This window comes from Dioscorea cayenensis, chromosome 5 (genome assembly GCF_009730915.1).
Source record: "Dioscorea cayenensis subsp. rotundata cultivar TDr96_F1 chromosome 5, TDr96_F1_v2_PseudoChromosome.rev07_lg8_w22 25.fasta, whole genome shotgun sequence".
In the NCBI taxonomy this organism is placed as follows: domain Eukaryota; kingdom Viridiplantae; phylum Streptophyta; class Magnoliopsida; order Dioscoreales; family Dioscoreaceae; genus Dioscorea; species Dioscorea cayenensis.
In genome coordinates this window covers 30,390,993-30,413,261 of record NC_052475.1, presented here as the reverse complement: position 1 = coordinate 30,413,261, position 22,269 = coordinate 30,390,993, and the positions used below count along the sequence as shown (strand labels likewise).

Below are 22,269 nucleotides of genomic sequence, written 5' to 3'. Positions count from 1 at the left end.
TCTTAGCTTAGAGTGAGTTAAAATATAAGGCATGTATGTAATTGTTAAAAGTGTAAAAAAGACATTTTTAGTCAGTGAAAATATAAAACCCTTCCAACCCCCGACAAAATTGTGCCAAACTGGGTAACCAACTTGTGTGCCTTCTTTTTCTTGCATATGGGTGTTTTAATTTCTTATGAAATTGAGTGTTTACTTTACACACACCTACCCCTCCGGAACTAACATATTACATTAGATAATTTGTTCAATAACAATTATGACACACAGAGAGAGAGAGAGAGAGAGAGTTAAATGTGAATTATTTGTCCAAGTGACATAACACCAATAAATAACATAACATGAAGTTAGTTCATGGCAAAACCTTCACAATATTTACAAACACATCAACAACAACAATAACTAACAAACGACATAAAAATCCACAAGAAAAGTCATCTTGCATTTTTCTGTTGTATCCTTTCCAATTCATCTTGCATGATTGGCTTGAAGACTGACCATTCAGAAACCGAAAGATTCAAACTAGGAAGGACAACCATTGGAAGGAAGAAACAATGGGTGCCAAAAAATGATCTCCAGTCATCATTGTGGAGCTCGTCGTGCAACAGCAAAGACTTGTGTACATAATTTTTGCAGCCATTTAAATAAACTTGCTGTGGCTGATGAATACATATGATCAAGCTAAAAATTAGATTCACAGTATACTGCATACACATCTGTTCTGCTTTGGAGCATTCACCAATTGTTTTTCTGCAAGAACCGAAAGAATTAGTAGTAGTTGTTAGAAGTGAAGTTTTAGAAGAGAAAACAACAAAAATTTAGATTAAAAGATCATTCTCTGAGGCTGAGTGAATGACCGGAGAATCGGACCAGAGTAGGATTAATTTAAACACTGCATTTTACAAAAGAAGAAATGACAGAGTAAATACTGCATTCCTATTTGGTTGATTAAGAAGGATTTTCATAAAGATGGTGTAATATTAAGAGCAGTTCTAGCCACAGATTACTAGTACTGAGCAGGTTGATGAGAATTGTAAATATAAGAAATCAACAATTTCTATAAAAAGATAAGCTTTTAAAAATTGTAAATTTTACTCAAGAGCATAGAGATGATGTATTATTGAAAACAAAGTCAAACCATTGATCCAGTTGGAGTTAGTTGAATCATAAATAATAAATAACTGATTTCTAAAAAAACAAAAAGAAATTCTAACAATTAATGAATCATAGTACGCCAGAGTAGATGGAACAGCTCAAAACTATACCAAAATGGAATGGCATCAGACTAAAACTATACCAATCTAATTCAAGTACAAAGACTCTGGTGGTTGCACATTAAACTGTAAGAATTTTTTTTTTTTTTTATTTGATAAACTGTAGGAAGATGTTATATATAGTTATATCAGTTAAAACAAACTCCAATGAAACAGAGAAATTCCAGCCTGAGATAACACAGTAAATAACCTGATCAGAGTTATACTTTCAAGCTTCATTATGCATATAGAACATCCTAATTGGTGAGTAGTTTATAATCATTAGCAGTAGCAAAAAGCTGGAACATAGATCCACAAAATACCATTGTTTTTATCAGGTAGGGGAGGCCGAATAACCACATGCATAGTGGTTACACCACCTGGAAGTTCACCAACTGCTACTCTAGACTCAGCAAGCGTCCTATTGTTCTCCAGTATTTTTCCCCCATTAATCAGCTTGACATCATTTATTGTTTTTGGAGCAAGTTCTTTATCTAAAGGTAAGACATTTGAAAAGTCAAGTACAATTACAATCCTGTCATTATCCAAATTCATAAATCACCAGCAACCTCCTTTCTGTACTAAAAGCATAGACAAAACATAATCGTCGAAATGAAAACAACAAAAGTAAAGCAAAGCACTATCTAATCATATTAAGCATACAAAGAAGCAAATGGTGTTAAATTGAGAGCTTTGGTATAAACAGCCTTCTTCATAATACAATGATTTTCCACTGTATAAGTTTAGCAACTAGTTGTGTCTCACTAAAATCTATGTCCTATATTCTACTGTCGATGTTAAAGATTCCTACATAGTGATTAAAAAGTTTAAATCCTCAAGTGAACTAGCAGGATAACTTATGAATACGATAATGTAATGGATAGCCACAAATTAGGTTATGTAAATTATACTAATGTTAAGTGCATTTCATAACATTTACAAGTTACTCAACATCAATATAGATGCCAAATAAAACTATTCAGAGTATAATAACAAATAAAAGAAAATAGAGTATAGATTGACAAGCATTATTAGAAAGACATGACTGGATTGCCTGAGTTTGATGGAAATAAATAAATAGAAATCTTTTAGAATTTGATCTACACCCTAGTTGACTGGCAAAACAGAATTTACAGAAAGAGCAAGCCATAAAGAGAAAACGTATATGATAAACATAAAGTAAACATCTTCCACAAAAAAGAAACTATAAAAATAAAGGAGCCTTAAGGAGGGTTGCAAGGAGTGGGTTTTATGGAAACAGATTTCCTCATTAGCAGATTCACACTTAGAAACCACAGCAAAGTTTCAAAACTAAAAAAATAGATAAACACCTTCCACAAAAGAAATTATAAAAAGAAAAAAAAAACAATATTAAGAAGGGTTGCAAGAAGAGGTTTTATGGAATCAGAATTCCTCATTAGCAGACTCCCACCCAGAACCCACAACAAAGTTTAAAAATAGAAACGGAAGTAGAAATGTTTTATCAATTGTCTTGAAAGATAAACCTACATCAAGAGATCTTACAATAATCCTTGGGATGATAACAAAAGAGGAACACAGAACCATTAAGATTGTCAACATCCCACAACCAATCCGTAAACCAAAGCAACTTATGTGAGCACCATACCAATGCTAATGAGAAAAATCATAGAAAATATAGCAGACAACTCAAAAGCAATTCATCAAGGTCCAGTATACATAATTTTGACTCAAATTTCACCATTTAATGTAAGGAAACAAGAATGAAGGACAGTTAAAACAAAAATCATATGCATGGATGGATCTACAGGAGTTGAATCAGAACAAAATTAGATCTCAGTATACATGCAGATAAAAATCAACTAGATAAATAAATCAAAAACCAAAAAGCTCTCACCTTGGGGCCACCGAGCAAGTATGGATTCCTTGAGAGACGCAACCGTTGAAGAAGCATCATACTTGTTAGGACCGATGTCGGTGCCATCAAAAAGCCTGAACTTGAGCTCAATCCAACCCTCTCCAGCCATTCCAACAACCAATCCACTACAACAAGACAACAACACCTAAGATCTCATGATCTCTTGCCCAAAAAGAACTCAATCCAATCCCAGTCAAAACCACAAACCAAAAAAGAAAAAAACTGCAAGTTTTGCAACCCAAATCAAACGAACCACCAAAACTCACAAATATCATTCCAAAAATACCAGCTGGGATTGAATTTTTCCAGTTGCAGATCGAGTAAAAACCGTCAAGAATGGATCTTGGCAGGTGAAATTTCCAAAAATTGATAAAAATCAACCCGAGAGGACTCCTTTGCTGTTTTTTCCCCTGGAATAAGGAAAAGGCACCTTCTTGGTGTCGCTCACACTTGGCATATAAAGCTTTATTCATAAATATAAAACTGATTTATATATTTTTTATTTATGTATTTTTATATTTATATTCTATGAGCTAACGAATATGGAATTGGAAAACTTACTCCAACAAGGATACGTAGACTGAAAACCCAAAGCAACGCAAGCAAATCCTCATATTTCTTTTTTTTTTTTTTAAGAAAGGCAACAAGCGTCAAAATCCAGGGACGAACACGTGGAGTGTGAGCTCACCACCGAATCGTGACCTCACCTTGTCCGAGATGGGGATCAAATTCAGGGAGTCACGTTTGACACTAAAAACGAACACCCTATCCAAGGGATCCGATGCCAATAGACCAAATGGTCGTCGGCAGTCCTCAAATTTCTTTCATTTAGTAATTTTTATTTTTATTTTTTTAACAAAAGACATTGATTTTAATTAAGACGCTATTGCATGAAAATGTACAGAAGAAAACTTTCTTGTAGAGCCTAACTTTACCAACAAAAAGCCAGCTCAATCATCATGTACTCTCACCCTTAACTTAAGTGAAAATTATGAAAAATTACACTTATGTCTTACCGATGTAAAAAAGATTAAAGTATTTTTTTTAAATAATTTAATATAATAAAATGAAGAAATAAAATTTAACTATTTTTTTTAAGTGAAAAAAATGATTATAAGTGAAAATTGTGTTTTTTTTTTAAAAAAAATAAACTACATTTATTAAAAACAAAAGATCCTACGCCAACAAAACCGAATGCAATGCACAATAAACTAATTGTCTATTACACACTAAATACGAAGATAGATCATATGTATAGAAAAACATAAAACAAACTATTTTAAATAATTAAGAACGAAATATAACACTAAATAACAAGGTTGTTAGACCCGGACCGGGCATTAACCCGGCCAAACTAAGGGGTCAGGGGTCAATGGGTTCGACCGGGTCAAACTGGGATTGAACCGGGTCAATAATAAAATATTAAAAAAAATATATTATAATAATTAATTATGATAAAAAAATAATATAAACTATATTTTAATAATAAAATAATTAGTTAAATATGATATTATAAATTTTAATTTTATATCTTTCTTTTATTTTTAAAATATCTCAAATATAATTAAATTTAATATTTAAGTTTTATATATATATTGATTTTTAAAAATATAAATATTTTAAAAAAAATCTAATAATCTTATAATCCTCGTCAAGTACCAAGATCTCTATCCTAAAAAATTAAAAACAAAAATTCTCGATATTTACAAAAATTTAAAAACAAAAATTCTCTCACACTCACACTCTCACTCTCTCTTACACACAAAGGCAGAGCTGGGATGATCCTTTTCGCCGACGCTGCTCCCCTCTTTCTCTCTCTCTCTTCTGCCAGGCCTCTGTTTTTCACAGCCGTTTTGCTCTACTCCTCACTCTCTCTCACTAGTCACCACCACCCTCACTTTCAAGAGATGCAGCAGGGTCAATAATTTTATAGGTAAACTGGCCGAGTCACGGTTGGTTCAACCAGGTTATCAAATTAACACCAGGTCTCTTTACACCCGATTCAAAGGGGAATGCCCAGACCGGTCACATGGCCGGTTCCTGGTTTTTCGGTTGAACCGGTTGGATCGGTCTGGGTCTAACAACTTTGCTAAATAAAAGCATGTGGGTCAAACTTAGCTTGCTAAATGAAAAATTTTCAGAATCTATGAAATGGATTTATAAAAAACGTAATTACGTAAGCAAGATTTACGTGGAAATAGATTGAGTGTCATGAACTTTTTCTATGCTTCCAAGATTGTATTTGTTAGGAGTGAAGTGGGTGTGGAAGTGGCAACGTCTTCACCACTTTAGTTCGGGTTTGAAAAATTGAAAATAAAATTTACATTTAAATTTAAATTAAGATCAGTTTTAAAGTGCAAATTCTCAATTTCAATTTTTTCTACTGTTTCAAATGTTCATTGAATACTCACATTTTTTGTTATATATTAATATATATATATATATACCCATTTGAACGTTGTTTTGCAAGAATCTAGCGGGTAAATTTTTCATGTGGTCATTGTGTTATGACTGCTTTCTATTTTGGTCATTATGTTTCAATTTGTTTTTTTTTTGTCATTAGATATTAATTTATTTTCACCGGTTGGTCATTTGGGGTTTTCCGGCCAAATTTAGATGACGACGTGGCATTTTCGGCCGTTACGTCATCTAAATTTGGGCTGAAAATCCCAGTCCCTAATCGATGAAAAACAAATTAATATCTAATGACAAAAACAAATCGAAAACATAACGACTAAAACGAAAAATCAAAGATAACACGAGAACTACATGAAAAAAATTTACCTGAATCTAACCTATGGAGAAGTGTACATGTAGTTTATGATTCTACAAAGGGTATAAATGTATAAAAAGTTAAAAACCCTCAAAAAGCCTAATCAATCATAAACCTAAATTGCTGCTTTTATAAAGTTACATGAGCAAAATAAATTTCAGAGAATTTGTTCTTAAAGATAATAAATATATACATATTTTTGTGAAACTTTAGTCATGTTTATACATTCAGACAAAAATATTTAAAAAAAAGTAAAGTATTTAGACAAAAATAACAGGCAAAACAAAATGAAATCATACAGACAAATCTTATTTCAAAATGATATTAAAATTTTAGTCACATGCATGGGCTTCATATAATAATAACGACAATGTTATCGACAAAGTCAAGAACTTAGTGGCCTAATTGTAACCAAAAGCAATCATGTGGAATTCATTTAATTGATCATTAAAGTTGCTCTCGCCTGTTTATTATCAAATGTATAACCATCCAGTCAAAAAATTAAAAATAAAACATTAAAACATATATAAAAAATGAAAAATAAAACTCAATCCAAATGCCAACTTTTAAATGCTATAGTATCTAATGATGACGAATAAGAACACCACTCTTAGTGGCAAAAAGAAAGTTGATATGACCAAATACTTTATTTTTTATCATATGATCTTCATAACAAACATGCAAGAAAAAGACAAGAAGCAGATGATACTTTGTCTTTTTACTTAAACAATTATATGCTGAATTACATAAAAAAAATTCACAAAAGAATTTGAGACCAAGCACAATGTCAGCAATCAAACAGTACAATTCTGAGTGAATTTCATTTTGCCCAGAGCCAACAGATCAAGAACAAGAAATTTTTCAAAAATTTCCATCAAGAATGCAAATTTATTTGATCACAAGACCTGGAATACTAAAACCTGGATATGGATGCAGAGACTTGTTCAATCATATTCAGAACCTGAAAAGAGATTTTAAACATTCAGATAAAAGATTTAGTTCAGAGACTGAGAATTAAGATGCAGTTCAGCAATTAGAGATATAACAAGAGATGATTTCTTGCTGGCATTCATACATTATTGAGGCATAACATTCTTCATTCACAGCTTTTTATTCATTCACTGCTTGATGGCTGTGGACTCCAACTCCCAGACATTGCTAGAAGTTAAAATACTGAATTGACACAATAATTCAAGGCCCCCACAGCTTCAATCCTTTCAATTTGCGCCATATTCCTTTTTATGGCACATATTATCACATCAACATCAGTATCAGCATCACCATCACTGGTAGGTTTGCAGTCACTTAATTGCTGAAAGCCAAGACAGCCATCAAAGCAAAGCCACATTTGAAGACATGAAAAAAAGGTGGCCATAGATGTGTTGTGAGAACCTGCAAACCTCAATCTTGAATTGGTATTTTGATGTGAATCTGCAGAAACGGAGTCTATCAAACAGTTTATCTGGAAATTAAAACACAATATAAAAACATTGACTATAGGATTTATATGGGTTAATATATATATATATATATTTATAAAGGTAGAGCATCAATGTGAGAAATGAAAACAGTCATGAGAACTGGAAAGAATCTGACATGGTCAATATGTTAACTTTAGTGATGCCAAATCATCCCTTAAAAGATGAACCAGAAGATTCTTCAGGTTGAAGTTATCTCTCAGGGTGTTAGAGCCACTGCAACAAAAGGTTACAAACAGTGCAATCATGCATTAAATAGTAGTGATAATGAAGTTGCACTTACATTATTTATTCTGCAGTATGTGGTGGGGAGATAGTCCTGTTAAATCGCACCATTAAGATTTCGTGTAGATGATGGCCTCCTTTAATTCCATGCTAACAGTATGGGAAATAAACTGATTAATAATCAAGACTCTCTACTGATTAAATTTAATACATGACGAGAATTGGCACTTGACACCACTAAACTTTGTCACATAATCTTCAGCACTAAGGTATTCGATGATTTGCATGTTAAAAAGAGCCAATGAAGTGTTTATGACAATATAGATAAAAGTAGGTTGCTTTAACAAAGTGTTGAGTCACCTTCTCAACAACAGAGATCTCATCAGGCATAACTGGAAAAATCAATCATGCGTTCCTCAAAATGCTAATTGAGATTGCACATAATCAAATGGAAAAAAACAAGAGAAGATTCTGAGCAGTTTCCTCTCAACCACAAGAAAGGAACAAAAGAGACAAGTAAAGTTACCACTATAGGTTACTTTGACATGTTAAATCTTCAAGATAGTGAGGAATGAAAGAAGATAAAGAACTATATTCATGAGTGTTTATCCAAGACAATTCTCATAGTTCGTCATACACGCAAGAGATAATGTCAAGATTACTGTAGATATTTGTGCTGTATAGAAAATTATACAGCCTCCTATATAATACTGAATAAACAAACAACAAACAACAAACAATTTAGAATGAAGAACAATGCTGTTTATTTTGAAAGGAATAGGATTCTGGGGTAATGAACTTAACAATGCAAGATATTCTTCCAAACAGTTAATACAATGGCCTGAGACGGCACTTGCTAAATTCTAAGGCTTGGGAACAGGATTCTTAACTTGTTGACTTGCTGGATTACATATCTAATTTAATATTCTCTCCAACCAAATCTATGTGATATTTGTTGAGTCTAAGAATATGGTAACAACGATCAAAACTACAGCATTTTACTTTAGTTATTTTTCAAGTCCACTGGAACTTTGCAGAACAACTATTAAAAAAAAATTCTTATTTTTTGAAAAAAGATGATTGGCACAAAGCCAGCAGAACATGTTTAAGCTGCAATTTGACTGTCATCATATAAAGATGCCAACATGATGAATATTGAGCAAAGAAGTTGAAATCAAAACTTACAAAAGTTTTGACTCTTGAACGCTAATGATCAGCAACCTTCAAGGAGTTTGTGTCCATAGACATGTAAGAGATGCTTCAGAAAATCTGTCCTCTCAGAATACAAATCAACAAGATTCATACTTCAAAGCATAAACAAGGTAAAGAGAAACATTGGTTTGATCAGATAGTCATTACAAATTTCCAGAAACATTGTTTTCATCTGATAATCATTACAAATTTCCAGGAATACACCAGGTTTACTAGCCATGATAAGCACCAACACAAATAACAAAGACACACGTTCTCTCTTATTAGTTGAAGAAGACAAAAGAAACACATAAGGATATCATTTGGCCACTGGAGACTAATTCAAAGCTTCACTTGGTCCACCATAGGAGGAAATCCTTGCGCCGATTAATCTTCTTCTGGAGCTGGAGAACACCATAGAGTAATGCCTCAGCCGTAGGTGGACATCCAGGGACATAGATGTCAACTGGAACAATCCGATCACAACCACGAACCACAGAGTATGAGTAGTGGTAGTACCCACCACCGTTTGCACAACTACCCATGGAAATAACCCAGCGGGGTTCAGGCATTTGGTCATACACTCTACAAAAAAACAAAGCAGCATAGATGGTAAATCAACAAAGCCTTCAGTCTATAATAGTTTACTTATTTACGGAACAAAATCCTTCCCTGAACACTATATTCATCCTCCAAAAAATATAAATAATTTCAAAAGAGTGAGAAGCCTGGAGACTTTAATATGAGCAGAGATATGTCATCTGAGTATTGTGGTTCAACAACTTGAGATATAACCAGCAAAGCACATCATGCATGTAAACAGTTTTAGCAAAAAGATTTTGCCCAAGATCAAAAGAACCATAAAACTGGTAACCTAATACTAACTTTAGCATTTCCAAGACTCAGGTAAATATAGTTTCACTATAACAATTTTCAAGCAAATCCAAATCATTTTCATAAAAACCTGTAGCCTCCATGGTCAAACCTAGACTATGGTGCTACTAAAACACAAACAAGCAAGCAAATCACATTACAACAAAATTCAATATTGCAGAGCAGTTGGCATACCAGAACTCTAAAGGCAAGAATAGAACATCAAGGAATTTCAGCCAACTGCTTTCCACATAGCAGAGAACACAGCCTAGACAATTTGCAATTTTTTTAGGGCATGGAAGGCATCCATTTTGAAAAAATTTGACACAGAATACTTGAACAAACCTTACTTAAAGCCAGAGAGAATACCCTCAAAATGAAAGCACTAGAAATAAACAGCCAGGAGGGGAAAAAAGACATTTTTATTAGATCTTTCAATTATATAAACAGTGAGCTCTAAGAAGTCACTCGTGATTCAACAAAACCAAAGGTAACATTTGGACGGCCAAATATCAAGATCACAAATTAACGTTTTATACAAATTGACACAGGAAACCTTGATATAATGGCAAGAACAAGTCATTGGAATTACTATGTAAAATAGATCCAAAGCTAAATCAATCGAAACCAAAACAATTGCTAGAAATTTCTCATAAAAATTAGGGTTTTGAGCATTACTTGCGCAGAGCGGGGGCCATCTTGTTGGTGAGAGTTCCAGCAACAATCATACAATCCGATTGACGAGGGCTAGGACGGAATATAACCCCAAATCGATCAAAATCATACCGCGCAGCTCCGGTGTGCATCATCTCCACAGCGCAGCAGGCGAGGCCGAAGGTCATCGGCCAGATGGAACCGCGGCGAGCCCAATTAAGAAGGTCGTCCACCTTCGAGATCACGTACTCCGCCGCCTTGGAGAGGCCTGCCGGGGAGCTGGTGGCGGGCGGGGCTGGGCGTGCGTATGGCGTCGGAGATGGCGAGGTCGAGGATGAATAAGGGAGGGCCGCAGGGATCGCCGCCAAGCGCTGGGAGGAGAGCGCTGCGAGGCGGGCGGTGCGCGGGAGGAGCGCCATCGATGTAGCTCGAGCTCGGGATCACCGATGAGCGAAGAAGAGAAGAACAATGAAGGCGGTGTTGGGCCGAAGTTTTTAATTATGGTCCCTGAGAAATCATTGAGTTCTCATAACTAATTTCAAAACTTTTATGGGGGCATTTAAACATTTTCCTTTTCCAAAATTTTAGAATTTTCTCTTCAAATTTATTTATTTATTTCTTATTTGTTTCCATTTTTAAATTATAATATATATATATATATATATTTTTTTTTTTATTGCCGATACAAATATTTAAAAAAAAAAACCTTGAATCAAAATATTAAACTTTTCAAAAATTTAGATGAAGAATATATCACATCAAATTCATTCCCTTTTTTTTAATCAAACTACAAAAAGAATGTCAATGTATAGCCATTAAATGATTGTATTAAGTTTAGATGCCATTTTTTTAAGTTCTAATTTTTAATCTAAATTATGCATTATCAGAAGTATTATGGACAATTCTTAAGTTTGATTTGAAATAATAATGTTAAAGGCCTTCATATAAATGGTTTTGATTATTTTACAAATAATATTCCTAAAAAAACCCCTTAAGGAATAAATAAATTAATATGATTACAAATTAAAATTATTATTTTAAAATAAAATTAAATTGTATGTTAGCTATAATTTGCAATAAAATAAAGATGTGAGAAATCTAAGAAACATTACTAAAATTTATACATATACAAAGGAAATATTAAAAATGCTAAACAAAGAAGAGAATATTTTGAGGTAAATTTAAATATAAAATCAATAAATTTTAAATATATTGCTTTTAATGGCCATTGTATTATTTTAATTTTTTTAAATCTTAATTATCAGACGTTATTACAATTTTTTTCAATGAGTTAACAACAAATCTCGATATTTGTAATTTTTTTTTAAACTTTTTTTCAATCTAGAATATATATATATATATATTATGATAATCAATTTCTAAAACACTTTTATAGATTTTTGTTAAAATTTTTAATGTTATGTCAAAATAGATAAATTAACAACAGATTTAAATCATTTAAGTAAATGCTTTCGCATTCAAATTTTTTTATATTACGTGTGGAAGAAATTTGTCTATTATGAAACTCAACACTTCTCTAAAAAGACACGTGGCTCAAAATTTAAAAGAAAATAATGAAATATTGCATCAACATTAAAAAAAAGAAAACAGATATTCATTGGAAAAGTACACGGCAAAAAATTTAAAAAATATTTATTAAAATTTTCCAAAACAAAAAGACAATGGAAATAGGAACCCTTATCAAGAGCCTTTCGGGAAATAAATATGAAATATTATGAGGATTGAAATGTTAAAAAGCATCCCCGTTTCGCCGGTTTGCAAGCTGAAAAGCTAGCAAGCAAGCTTCTCACTCTTTGTCACTGGTACTGGCACCGAACACCGCTTCCTTCCTTAGATCTACTCCCATTTCCCATTTCTCATCTCCAAATCTCTCCCGATCACTGGATCTCTCATCTTCCCCCATTGTCGCCGCTTCATTGAACCCATGATGGTTCTCCGTTCGAGCTCCCGGCCTTCGGTTCTGAGCGTGATGTCCGTTCTCGGTTTCTCCTCGTTTCTCTTGTTGTTGCTTTTCGTTTGGGGGTCGGAATCGTTGACGCTGTCGTCGAGGTTGGTTCATCGGTTCTCCGACGAGGTGGCGGTGGCGGCCGTGAAGGGAACAGAGGCGCCGCCACCGAGGAGGAGTTTGGAGTTCTATGAAGTTCTGGTGAAGAGTGACCTCGCCCGGCGGAACCGGCGGTTTGGTGGGTCGAACTTCTCGATGTTGTTCCCATCCGAGGGCAGCGAGACGATGTCGCTTGGGAACGATTTCGGATGGTGAGCTCTAATGTTTTCATGTCTGCTTATCTGAAGTGTTTTTGCAATAGATCTTTTGGATGAGATACCTGAAAATGAACGCAACGTTTGATATTTGATAGCAAAAATTAAGAAAAAAAAAAAAGAGCTTCTTTTATCAATGATTTCTCCCAATTGCTCTATTCTTTTATTGGTTTTTTTGGAAATCTTTTATGTTTTATATGTTTGAGTATTCCTAGGCTTTGAATGTGGCCATTGTTGAAGCTGCATTGTTGTGATAGTGTAGTAAGGTGATAGATGATGTGTTGCATCCACAGGTTCCATTTTCAGTAACTGTTGAAACCTGCATTGCCTAAGAATGCGAAAGAGAGCTTGAGGGAAATTGTTTCTGCTATTTCAGTAATAGCTGAAAGCTTCTTCTTTGGTTTGCTAGAAGTCTCATTTTGTAATTGCAGGAATATGGTTAGAATCATGAGTTGAGCCAAGCATGACTCGTTAGAATTTTTCTTTGGCTTGCAAATTATTCTTTATATACTTTTGTCGTATTCGGTTTGTTTTGTTGACTATCTACATGCTTTCCTCTACAATGTATCCTCTTTATATGTCGTTTATTGTCCATGTCATGCTTAAACTGAAGCCTCACCTTAGGACTACACTAAGACAATGTGTGCAAATTTTCTGTTATCAATATCCATTTTAGATAGCTTAAATGATGGACTTGTATTGAAGAATCCTTTTAGATATAAACTGTGAGTTGTCGCCTTTGTGGATTCTGATGAATGGCTGTCACAAAATAAGAAACCTGTTGACTTCTATGGCATTATTCACAACCTAAGAGATGTATTAGATTTGAGTATGCCGTCAATCAAAAGAAAATATTTTACATATTCAATTTTGAAACGAGCCCAATTTAATTCCCGTCCACTTCTGTTGAAATTAAATTGGGAATTGCTGAAAGTGAAGAGTTTGTATCTTGTCAGATAATTACTTATGTAAAGATTTTAAATGATGCTAGTTTGTTAAGTTATGGTAGGGTATCTTTTTTGCATAAGCAAGTATTAAATCTTCTTTTTTTCTTTTTTTTTGGTGACATACTGCAGGCTGCATTACACATGGATCGACTTGGGGACACCCAAAGTTTCTTTTCTTGTTGCTCTAGATGCGGGGAGTGATCTGTTGTGGGTACCATGCGATTGCATACAGTGTGCTCCTTTATCTGGATATCAGGGTAGTTTGGTAAGCCAACCATACCTTTTATGATTTTTGGTGTTAGGAGAACATTATTTATTTTAACTATAATTTTTCCCCTAATTTATATTTCATGCATGCAGTTTATGTTTTCAATTATCATATATCTTCTAATTGTTATTTTGTCTAAGAAATACTAGCTGTCCAAAAAAGGCTTGCAGTTTCATTACTCTATTATTGGATTCTGATACAGTGTTAAACTTCTAAGTTACCTTATAGGGAGGTAGTTGTAATGCAGACAAGTTACTTGTGTATGAGGTTATTGATTTTGATGTCACCTGAAATTTAAAATAGAACTGAATAAAGCCATTGGAGGTATTACAAAGTCTCACTTTTTAAATAGAAACACTGGCTATACAGCTAAAATTTGGACGCATGTTTTGCACTTATTTCAGATGATTGATTGGCAGGTGCTCCATCATATGTGGAGCATCTATTATGCAGGTTAAAGATCTTGGGATATATAGCCCTGCAGAATCAAGAACCAGCAAGAATCTTTCTTGCAACCATAAATTATGTGCTTCTGGTCCCAACTGCGAAAATCCAAATGAGCCATGCCCTTACACCATTGATTACTATTCAGAGAACACAGCCAGTTCGGGGGTGCTGGTTAAAGATAAACTGTATTTGGCCACTGCTACAGACAAAACGGCAGTCCAGGCAGAAGTGATCATAGGGTGGGCTATAATATCACTAGAATTTATTAGTTCAACTTATGCTTGCTGCTTGCTGCTTGCTCAATTCTTTTCCTTTTCTCTAATTTGGTACTCACGGATTTCCTCCACTCTCAAATTCAGTTGTGGTAGGAATCAAAGTGGTGGATATTTGGATGGCATAGCTCCTGATGGTCTTCTTGGATTGGGGTTAGGAGAGATATCTCTCCCTAGCATCCTTGCAAAGGCTGGATTAGTGTGCAATTCGTTTTCAATGTGCTTTAGAGAAGATGATTCTGGGAGAATTCTATTTGGAGACCAAGGGGTTGCCAAACAAAAGTCAACTCCATTTGTTCCTTTGAGTGGAAAATAGTAAGTTAACCAGAAAGATAGTGACTTAAGCTTTTTTTTGCAGCAATTGGCTTAAGCTTGTACCATCTGTAACGATGATGCTATTCTTATTATGTGCCAAAGTTTGTTGTTGTTTTTTCAATCTATTTGCTATTGTTATATGCATGCGAATCATGCTTTTCATGTCTTATGCTTGGTAATGCCACCCAGTCTTCAACTCTATTTATCATGTCCAAACTTTTGTATAACTTTGTACGAACTATATCTGCATTAATTTGTTAATAACTATCAGAAAAATGTAGAATAATAATCAGCTAATAACATGTGAATTCACTATCCCTCATTCTAATCCACTAGTAGGCATAATCCAACAATAATTAGAACTCTAGTGGGAGGTTCTAAGTTGTGGGAATTTTTTTGTATTCTGCACTTTGTGTATCACAGGAATAAATATGCTCTGATACTTTGGACTTCATCCATTTTGATTTCTCAAAGGTAACCATGTAGTGAGATTCCTAGATTATAGGGCCATCAACACAATCTCACTTATTTTTCCTTTAGATGTTTGAGCTTAAAAATGTTTGCATTATGTTTAATTGTTGATCCTTGTAAGAAAAATTTAAACCCTATCTGATTCTATCAAATTCCAAAAAGTTAACTTACAGAAACTAACATAATTTGGCCTTCTGGTACAGTGTCACATACATTGTTGAGGTGGAGAGCTTTTGCATTGGTGCTCACTGTCTTGGAAAGAGTGGTTTTCAAGCATTAGTCGACAGTGGATCATCATTCACATTTCTTCCTTCTGATGTTTATAAGAGTGTTAGTCAGGAGGTATCTTTGTTTCCTTGGAGGATATACATTTTTCTTTCTTTATTCGACCTTAAACCTGTTTCTTATTAAAACTTGAAGTTTGACAAACAAGTTAAGGCCCCAAGACTTGAGCAGGATGCACCTCCTTGGGAGTACTGTTACAAAGCCAGGTAAGCCTTTATAATGAACAACCCCAGTGTGTTCAACATCTCTCTTGGTTTCTAATTGCTGCTGCCACAGCCTACTGGAGATGCCTAAGGTACCATCTGTGATACTGTCGTTTGCCGCCAACAAGAGCTTTGAAGTCACCTACCCGCTTTTCCCGCTATATAGTAAGGAGGTGAGTTGTTCTGTAGTTGTTGCTTAACAATATATTCTACCAAATTATCATTAGTAGGCATAGTTACACAGGATCAACTATCTCTACCAAAACTATAATTTTCTAAGGCTTTCAATCTTCTGCCAAATTTCATGCCATAAGTGAAATTTTGTTGTTTGGTAGTTGGCATGACTTGCTGAAATACAATTAGTCACATTCACACCTATCTTTCCGTCTTGAATTTATCCTAATATTTCACACAGGGAGGGCTTGTGGCAGTGTGTTTAGCTGTGCAGTCATCTGGGGAAACTCTGGGAACCATTGGGCGTGAGTATTCTGGAAACCCTTTGTCACAACTTTCATACCTTATTGTCTAGTATCATGTCAATTATTTACTCAGCTTTTACATTTCCCGTCCAGAGAATTTCATGAAGGGATACAAAATGGTCTTTGACAGAGAAAATTTAAAACTAGGATGGTCACATTCTGATTGTAAGACTTCATTTCCTTGTTCTCTATGTTGAATGATACGACTCCATCACCTTTCTTGATATCTATTAACTTATTTTTCTAACACGTCGATTACTGCTTATCTTCTTCATGTATCTGCCGCTTGGCATACTGCAATTAGGACAAAAAGAATTGAATTGTTCACTAACAACTTTCTTTATCATTTGAATCTGTATTCAATTACCCAGGCAATGATCTTAACAACAGCAGGACTGTACCGCTAACTCCCCCAGCAGGGTCACACAACCGGCCTGAGAATCCCTTGCCATCTGATCAGCAGTTGGCTTCACCCAATGGTACAGCCGTTTCACCAGCTGTTGCTGTCCGGGCTCCTACCAATAACTCAGCTGCTACATCCAACTCTCTTTCGCCCTGCCTTCTCTTGTTGTTGCTTGTAATAACTGGGGTTTCCATCTTTTCTATCGGTTGAAAGTCTCTGATAAACTAGTCTCTCAGCAATAATGTAAATCTCAGTGTTTTAATCTAAAGGGTTTCCTTTAAATGGGTTTGTTTGTGCTTGGCATTCAATATTTTGTGTGAGATTTGTTAATAACTTGTTCACAGATCCTTCTCGTCGATATGTTGGAACTTAACTCAATGCTCAGAAGCTTAGTTCTTCTCAGGTATGCAGCCAGGATTCATTCCTTTAGACTCTTTTCGCATACTGATCTTGTGATGGTTTTGGTTGGCAGATCAAAATTCCCACCGATAATTCGCACCTGACCGATTGAAGCATGCACATTCCATAATGTATTCAAGACGACTCCATTCATTGGGCTTTACGTAATTAGTTTGACAAGATTGTTATAAGCCTCTAAAATCAAGCTAAATTTTTTTTATTTGAATATAATTATATTGTTTCAATTTGTTTTGGAAATGATCATAAGTGAGTTCATCCATTTACTCCTAAACAAAAAACAATCAACTATTAATCACAATCAGCAAACACAATGGAACAACTGATGTATTTTTACTTGCTTCAAAATCCAACATGGACTTCCCAATAACCTCAAAGGTGGCAAAAGGAAAGTTACATGGAGACCCAAACCAGTTTTATACAAGGACCACACTACCTTTTCTTTTCTACCATGAAGAATAGAGCAAAGAGTCATGAGTCCTGCCACTGTTCCAATTTCCAAAAGCTTTCTTGCAACTCCAAGGATTTTTAATTTCTCCACTCATGCACACAAAGCCATTTTTTAATTTGAAGGGCAGAGTCCCAACAAAAACATGAGAAGGACATTGCTTCCTAGGACCCTTTTGGGCTTTCCTAAAAAAGTGCCCCCTTTCCTCTTCTACCTTTCCTTCTTCCTATAAAAAATTATATGCACACCCCTGTAAATACTTTTATATATCCAAAAATTTAAATTTCATTGTGAGAAGAAATATATAACCTTTTCTTTAACAATATTGGGCATATGCATAATTTTCTACTTTTATAGAGGGATGGATGATACATATGCAAATGCCCCTCAATAAAAAAAAAAAGAGGGTCAGGTTGGTTCAATAAATTAACCAGAGTGGCTTGTTTGAAATTAAGTTCTCCGATCCCTTCATCTTCTCTTTCCCCACACTCTAATCATGGGAGGCACCTTTGACTACTTCTCTTCCATGTTTGGCAGTGGACACAAAACCAAAATGAGGAAACATCTCAACACTGTTGAGTTGAAGGTCAGGATGGACTGTGATGGATGTGAGCTCAAAATCAAGAAGGTCCTCTTCTCCATGAAAGGTATACATGAAACTTTATTATTCTTATATAATCTTAATAAGTAGACCTTCCAAATGGAAATGTATTATATTATTGTGTTTGTAGGAGTTAAATCAGTTGAAGTTGATAGAAAACAACAGAAGGTGACAGTAATTGGATTTGTGGAGCCAAGCAGGGTGTTGAAGAAGGTTATATCCATTGGAAAGAAGGCTGAGATGTGGCCTTATGTGCCCTATAATTTAGTGGCACATCCTTACACTGTTCAGTCTTATGACAAGAAGGCACCACCTGGTTTTGTGAGGAATGTGGAGGTTGTCAATGCATCATCACTTCAGGTCACTAAACCGGAGGAACAGTTAACTAACTTGTTTAGTGATGACAACCCTAATGCTTGTTCTGTAATGTAATTAATCATTGTTGTGTTTGGCTGGTGAAATTTGGAGGTGATGTAATTCTAAATTTCCATGTTTGATTTTCTGAAAATTGTTCAGAATGAATATTCAAATCTCTAGTAATTATATCTATAAATCTGTGTGTTTTAATAATTTTTGTTTGTGCTCGATTTTTTTTCCCCCCTAGTTCATTGACGGTGAGCAATATAAAGCGTATTTCTATGTATCTTAATGTGATAATTGGGGATGGAAAGACAATTAAAAACTTCACCTTCTATGGTGTAATTTAGTGATGGCCTTTCTTAGAATAGTGTTGTATCTGAATCCACTTGTTCGTCTTTCCTTCCCACTATGATTTTGTTTTCATTGTTGCACTTTGATTTAATTATATTATCAACACATGTATGTTTATTTTAAAAAAAATAGCTTAAAGTGGTAGATGTTAAATATTGGCTTGATATCACTTAGAACATGGTTTGATTGTTGGGATGAAAGTTAAACTGCATCATAATTTAATCCAATGGTCAAAATTTCTCTATAAAGTTATATTTGTTGGATGTCATGTATGAAAAAGATAGAGATGAAAAATGAATTTCTCCATATAGAGAGAAAAGAAAGAGTGAAAAAAGATGAAGAGAAGAATTTTTGTTTTCTTTCCTAATCTCATTAAAGTAAAATAAGATATTTGTTTTTAAGGTGAAGAAAAATTCTTAAAACTTAATAATTCTTTGGTGTCTTTATTTTGTTTTTGTTTAAATGCTTATGTCCCTGTGTTGTCTATCCATTATATTATTTATAGGTGTATATAAAATTGCACAACAAGTGTTGGACGATTTAATGTATTTGTTCCACGCTTAATCTCTGTCAACAGTAGACCGTAATATTTATTAATAATATTTTTGGATTACTTTGAACTTTTCTCTGTACTTGATAATATTACAATGATGATATAATAACTTATTACATGCACAAGTTAATGCATAAATATTTAATCATCAAGGGATTCAAATGTAAAAATACCTGCTCAATCTTAAAGCAAAAAACACTAATCCTAAAGCAATAGCTGTCGGACAAAACGACCATCCAACAACTTCTCAGCTTGGTTGTAATTAACCCGATCTCCTCCATATTCTCCACGTAATAATACATATCAAACAGCATTTACATGCATGCATGAGACATTAGCGTGTCTACACTCAAGCATTCCTCTCCTCTACATTCCCTCTCCTTCATTCAATCATCCTTCATTCATTCATCTTCTCCTCTACATTCCCTCTCCTTCATTCATTCATTCTTCTCTTCTCCTCATAACCTCTCTCTCTCTCTCTCTCTCAAGTAATTCATCATCATCATCATCAACATCATCTTATAGATTAATGCAGTTATAAATCAATAGATAATTATAATGGGAAGAGTTAAGCTTCAAATAAAAAGGATAGAAAACAACACAAACAGGCAAGTGACCTTCTCCAAACGGCGCAATGGCCTCATTAAGAAAGCCTATGAACTGTCTGTCCTCTGTGACATTGATATTGCTCTTATCATGTTCTCCCCTTCCGGCCGTCTCAGCCACTTCTCCGGCCACCGCAGGTGCATTCCCTCCCCCCACAACTCTACCACCATTACATCTTCATCTTCTTCTTCAATGCAACTCCTTTTCAGGTCTTTGTCCTTTTCATCCTTAGGATTGAAGATGTTCTTGCTCGTTTTATTCATCTCCCTGAGCATGACCGTGGAGGGTACACATATATACTTCTTTTTTAAATCTTCGATTAATTAAATGTACGTACCTTCGATTTATTGATTGATTGATTTTATGTGCATTTTCTTTTCATGCAGGGTTATTCAAAATAGAGATGTGAGTAATAGCCAATGTTGTTGTTCTTTATATTTGAATAATTTTTCCTCATGAGAATTACAATGAATTGGATTCATTTTTGCAGTATTTGAGCAGGATGCTGAAGAAACTCAAGTGTGAGACTGATATAGCCACACAAATTTCCAAGTTTGTCATCTATAAAATTGCTCTTGTTTTTTTCTTCTGTTTTCATCAATGATCTCATGAGATAAACTTTTGTATTGATTTATTTATTTTGTATGAGATACAGCTCTGGGAATGCCAACCCTAATCTGGAGGTAATTAGTAAACATTGCTGTTCTACTTTTTCCTTGTTTCATAAGATTAATTGAAAAGCCTGTTTGTAGGAGCTTCATCAAGAGATTACTAGGTTTCAACACCAGCTTCAGATTTCTGAAGAGAGATTAAGGTTTTAATCTTCATTTTAATTTGTACCATTTTTTCATACATGGATGTTAATTATCAAAAGCGCAAAGAAATCTTTTTTATTTATTTTTCTGAAAATTTTCAGATATTTTGAGCCAGATCCTATGAGTGCAACATCCATGAGTGAGCTAGAATCATGTGAGAAGTTTCTCACGGAGGCATTGACAAGAATCACAGATAGAAAGGTCTTGGTTTTTTTTTTCCTCATATAATAAATTTAGTGAATTTTATACACCAAATGAAACTTATTACTCTTCAAATTATCACAGAAATATTTGCTCGGCGATCATCTTTCGTCTTACGATACTTCGAACACAGGCATGCAAGTAAGATATATATATATATATATATATATTGGAAAAAAATGAAAAATAGATTAGTAGATTGATCGGTATGATTTATCCTAATTTTTTGTGTTTATGTTGAATGCCATGCAGATGTATTTACAACCACACCAAGAAGATCACATGCAAGCCACATTTGGGAATGAAATGGTTCACTGGGTCCCTGAGAATGCAACAAACCCTAATCAGCATATATTTGTAGGATCAGAATCTCTCATTCCTCTCAGGTAATGAAACCCAAGATCTATTATTATTTTGTTTTTAAATAAATGCATGTGCTGTGAGTAATGTATATATATATATATATATATATGGTTTTCTTTTTTTATCTAATTATAGAGATCATGGAATGTATGCCCACCAAATCTCACAAGGCACAAGCCTTCAAATGGACCCTCAAATGGGAGGGTGCCATATAAGCAACCAAAGTGACAACAACCTCCCAGCATGGCACCAAGCATACACGTCAACAGAACTCCTCTCCAACCTCATTGCAGCCAATAACCCCTTCCCTTTACTCCAAGTAATTCTAAGCCTTTAACTTATTTCGGATGTCATATACTACATTACCCTAACTCATTTTACCAAATAAAAATATAGTGGTAAAAAATAGCTTTTTAAGTAATTAGTTATTTTCACCATCGAGTCATATATATGCCTCCATGGACCATGGGGATGTAAAATATGCATTTCTATGGGGTTAAACAACTTAAACTTATGTATGAGAATAATATCTTTTGTCACTCTAAAATCTTACTTGATGATGTTACTAGCAACACATGGCGACAGCTGATTTGCCAACTATAGTACCACATGAACAAGTTGAACATACAACAAGTTACTCACACGTGCAAGGAGAGACAGATGGCACGTGCACGACAACATATGAGGGTAATTCAGGATCACAAGTTAATGGTGGTTGATGGATTATATATATATTGCGAGAAATAAACAAGTGAAAATATTCATATTTATTTTATGTTTTTTTTTTTTTAATTTTATGCTTGTGTGTATGTATTATATGTATGTGTGTGTGTATCTAAAGTG

At 34.3% G+C, this 22,269-nt stretch overlaps 5 protein-coding genes and 1 long non-coding RNA gene across 7 annotated transcripts; 3 read left to right on the top strand and 3 right to left on the bottom strand.

The window, feature by feature from the left end:
* Positions 1 to 270: 270 nt before the first annotated feature.
* On the bottom strand, positions 271 to 3,613 carry LOC120262296 (membrane-anchored ubiquitin-fold protein 3-like). 2 transcript variants are annotated; one of them, XM_039270389.1, is made up of 4 exons: positions 3,434 to 3,613; positions 3,127 to 3,272; positions 1,574 to 1,744; positions 271 to 747 (listed from the first exon to the last, which is right to left on the bottom strand). In XM_039270389.1, the coding sequence occupies exons 2-4, from the start codon at positions 3,254 to 3,256 to the stop codon at positions 692 to 694; spliced, it is 357 nt and encodes a 118-aa protein (XP_039126323.1). In that variant the 5' UTR covers positions 3,257 to 3,272; positions 3,434 to 3,613; the 3' UTR covers positions 271 to 691. The 2 variants fall into 2 exon arrangements, with proteins under 2 accessions (XP_039126323.1, XP_039126322.1); XM_039270388.1 differs by having other exon boundaries at positions 3,414 to 3,612.
* Positions 3,614 to 6,706: 3,093 nt separating this feature from the next.
* On the bottom strand, positions 6,707 to 7,919 carry LOC120262519. Its single transcript, XR_005536791.1, has 3 exons — positions 7,682 to 7,919; positions 6,996 to 7,351; positions 6,707 to 6,881 (listed from the first exon to the last, which is right to left on the bottom strand). It is a non-coding gene; the product is annotated as an uncharacterized LOC120262519 (long non-coding RNA).
* Positions 7,920 to 8,937: 1,018 nt separating this feature from the next.
* On the bottom strand, positions 8,938 to 10,851 carry LOC120261198 (NADH dehydrogenase [ubiquinone] iron-sulfur protein 7, mitochondrial). Its single transcript, XM_039268981.1, has 2 exons — positions 10,366 to 10,851; positions 8,938 to 9,399 (listed from the first exon to the last, which is right to left on the bottom strand). The coding sequence occupies exons 1-2, from the start codon at positions 10,758 to 10,760 to the stop codon at positions 9,165 to 9,167; spliced, it is 630 nt and encodes a 209-aa protein (XP_039124915.1). The 5' UTR covers positions 10,761 to 10,851; the 3' UTR covers positions 8,938 to 9,164.
* Positions 10,852 to 12,084: 1,233 nt separating this feature from the next.
* LOC120261197 (aspartic proteinase-like protein 1) lies at positions 12,085 to 17,008 on the top strand. Its single transcript, XM_039268980.1, has 10 exons — positions 12,085 to 12,618; positions 13,698 to 13,833; positions 14,290 to 14,522; positions 14,643 to 14,870; positions 15,545 to 15,683; positions 15,762 to 15,832; positions 15,903 to 16,002; positions 16,245 to 16,308; positions 16,402 to 16,473; positions 16,680 to 17,008. Exons 1-10 carry the CDS (start codon positions 12,287 to 12,289, stop codon positions 16,919 to 16,921), a joined length of 1,617 nt encoding a protein of 538 aa, XP_039124914.1. The 5' UTR covers positions 12,085 to 12,286; the 3' UTR covers positions 16,922 to 17,008.
* A 1,064-nt stretch (positions 17,009 to 18,072) lies between these two features.
* LOC120261199 (heavy metal-associated isoprenylated plant protein 23-like) lies at positions 18,073 to 18,609 on the top strand. Its single transcript, XM_039268982.1, has 2 exons — positions 18,073 to 18,223; positions 18,308 to 18,609. Exons 1-2 carry the CDS (start codon positions 18,073 to 18,075, stop codon positions 18,607 to 18,609), a joined length of 453 nt encoding a protein of 150 aa, XP_039124916.1.
* A 1,390-nt stretch (positions 18,610 to 19,999) lies between these two features.
* LOC120260257 (agamous-like MADS-box protein AGL104) lies at positions 20,000 to 21,763 on the top strand. Its single transcript, XM_039267701.1, has 10 exons — positions 20,000 to 20,184; positions 20,280 to 20,333; positions 20,434 to 20,452; positions 20,538 to 20,599; positions 20,703 to 20,730; positions 20,800 to 20,861; positions 20,964 to 21,063; positions 21,148 to 21,204; positions 21,316 to 21,449; positions 21,562 to 21,763. The coding sequence occupies exons 1-10, from the start codon at positions 20,000 to 20,002 to the stop codon at positions 21,761 to 21,763; spliced, it is 903 nt and encodes a 300-aa protein (XP_039123635.1).
* The last annotated feature ends 506 nt before the right edge of the window (positions 21,764 to 22,269 follow it).

What these genes read in the sequence shown, in the direction of transcription:
- LOC120262296 (XM_039270389.1), bottom strand. Translation starts at nt 3,256, where the DNA reads ATGGCTGGAGAGGGTTGGATTGAGCTCAAGTTCAGGCTTTTTGATGGC. An exon ending in ACTTGCTCGGTGGCCCCAAG is followed by an intron (nt 1,745 to 3,126) that starts GTGAGAGCTTTT and finishes TCTTACCTTTAG; the next exon opens with ATAAAGAACTTGCTCCAAAA. An exon ending in CCTACCTGATAAAAACAATG is followed by an intron (nt 748 to 1,573) that starts GTATTTTGTGGA and finishes CGGTTCTTGCAG; the next exon opens with AAAAACAATTGGTGAATGCT.
- LOC120261198 (XM_039268981.1), bottom strand. Translation starts at nt 10,760, where the DNA reads ATGGCGCTCCTCCCGCGCACCGCCCGCCTCGCAGCGCTCTCCTCCCAG. An exon ending in ATGGCCCCCGCTCTGCGCAA is followed by an intron (nt 9,400 to 10,365) that starts GTAATGCTCAAA and finishes GTTTTTTTGTAG; the next exon opens with AGTGTATGACCAAATGCCTG.
- LOC120261197 (XM_039268980.1), top strand. Translation starts at nt 12,287, where the DNA reads ATGATGGTTCTCCGTTCGAGCTCCCGGCCTTCGGTTCTGAGCGTGATG. An exon ending in CTTGGGAACGATTTCGGATG is followed by an intron (nt 12,619 to 13,697) that starts GTGAGCTCTAAT and finishes GACATACTGCAG; the next exon opens with GCTGCATTACACATGGATCG. An exon ending in GTTCCTTTGAGTGGAAAATA is followed by an intron (nt 14,871 to 15,544) that starts GTAAGTTAACCA and finishes CTTCTGGTACAG; the next exon opens with TGTCACATACATTGTTGAGG.
- LOC120261199 (XM_039268982.1), top strand. Translation starts at nt 18,073, where the DNA reads ATGGGAGGCACCTTTGACTACTTCTCTTCCATGTTTGGCAGTGGACAC. An exon ending in GGTCCTCTTCTCCATGAAAG is followed by an intron (nt 18,224 to 18,307) that starts GTATACATGAAA and finishes TTGTGTTTGTAG; the next exon opens with GAGTTAAATCAGTTGAAGTT.
- LOC120260257 (XM_039267701.1), top strand. Translation starts at nt 20,000, where the DNA reads ATGGGAAGAGTTAAGCTTCAAATAAAAAGGATAGAAAACAACACAAAC. An exon ending in ATTTCTGAAGAGAGATTAAG is followed by an intron (nt 20,862 to 20,963) that starts GTTTTAATCTTC and finishes GAAAATTTTCAG; the next exon opens with ATATTTTGAGCCAGATCCTA. An exon ending in CAAGAATCACAGATAGAAAG is followed by an intron (nt 21,064 to 21,147) that starts GTCTTGGTTTTT and finishes AAATTATCACAG; the next exon opens with AAATATTTGCTCGGCGATCA.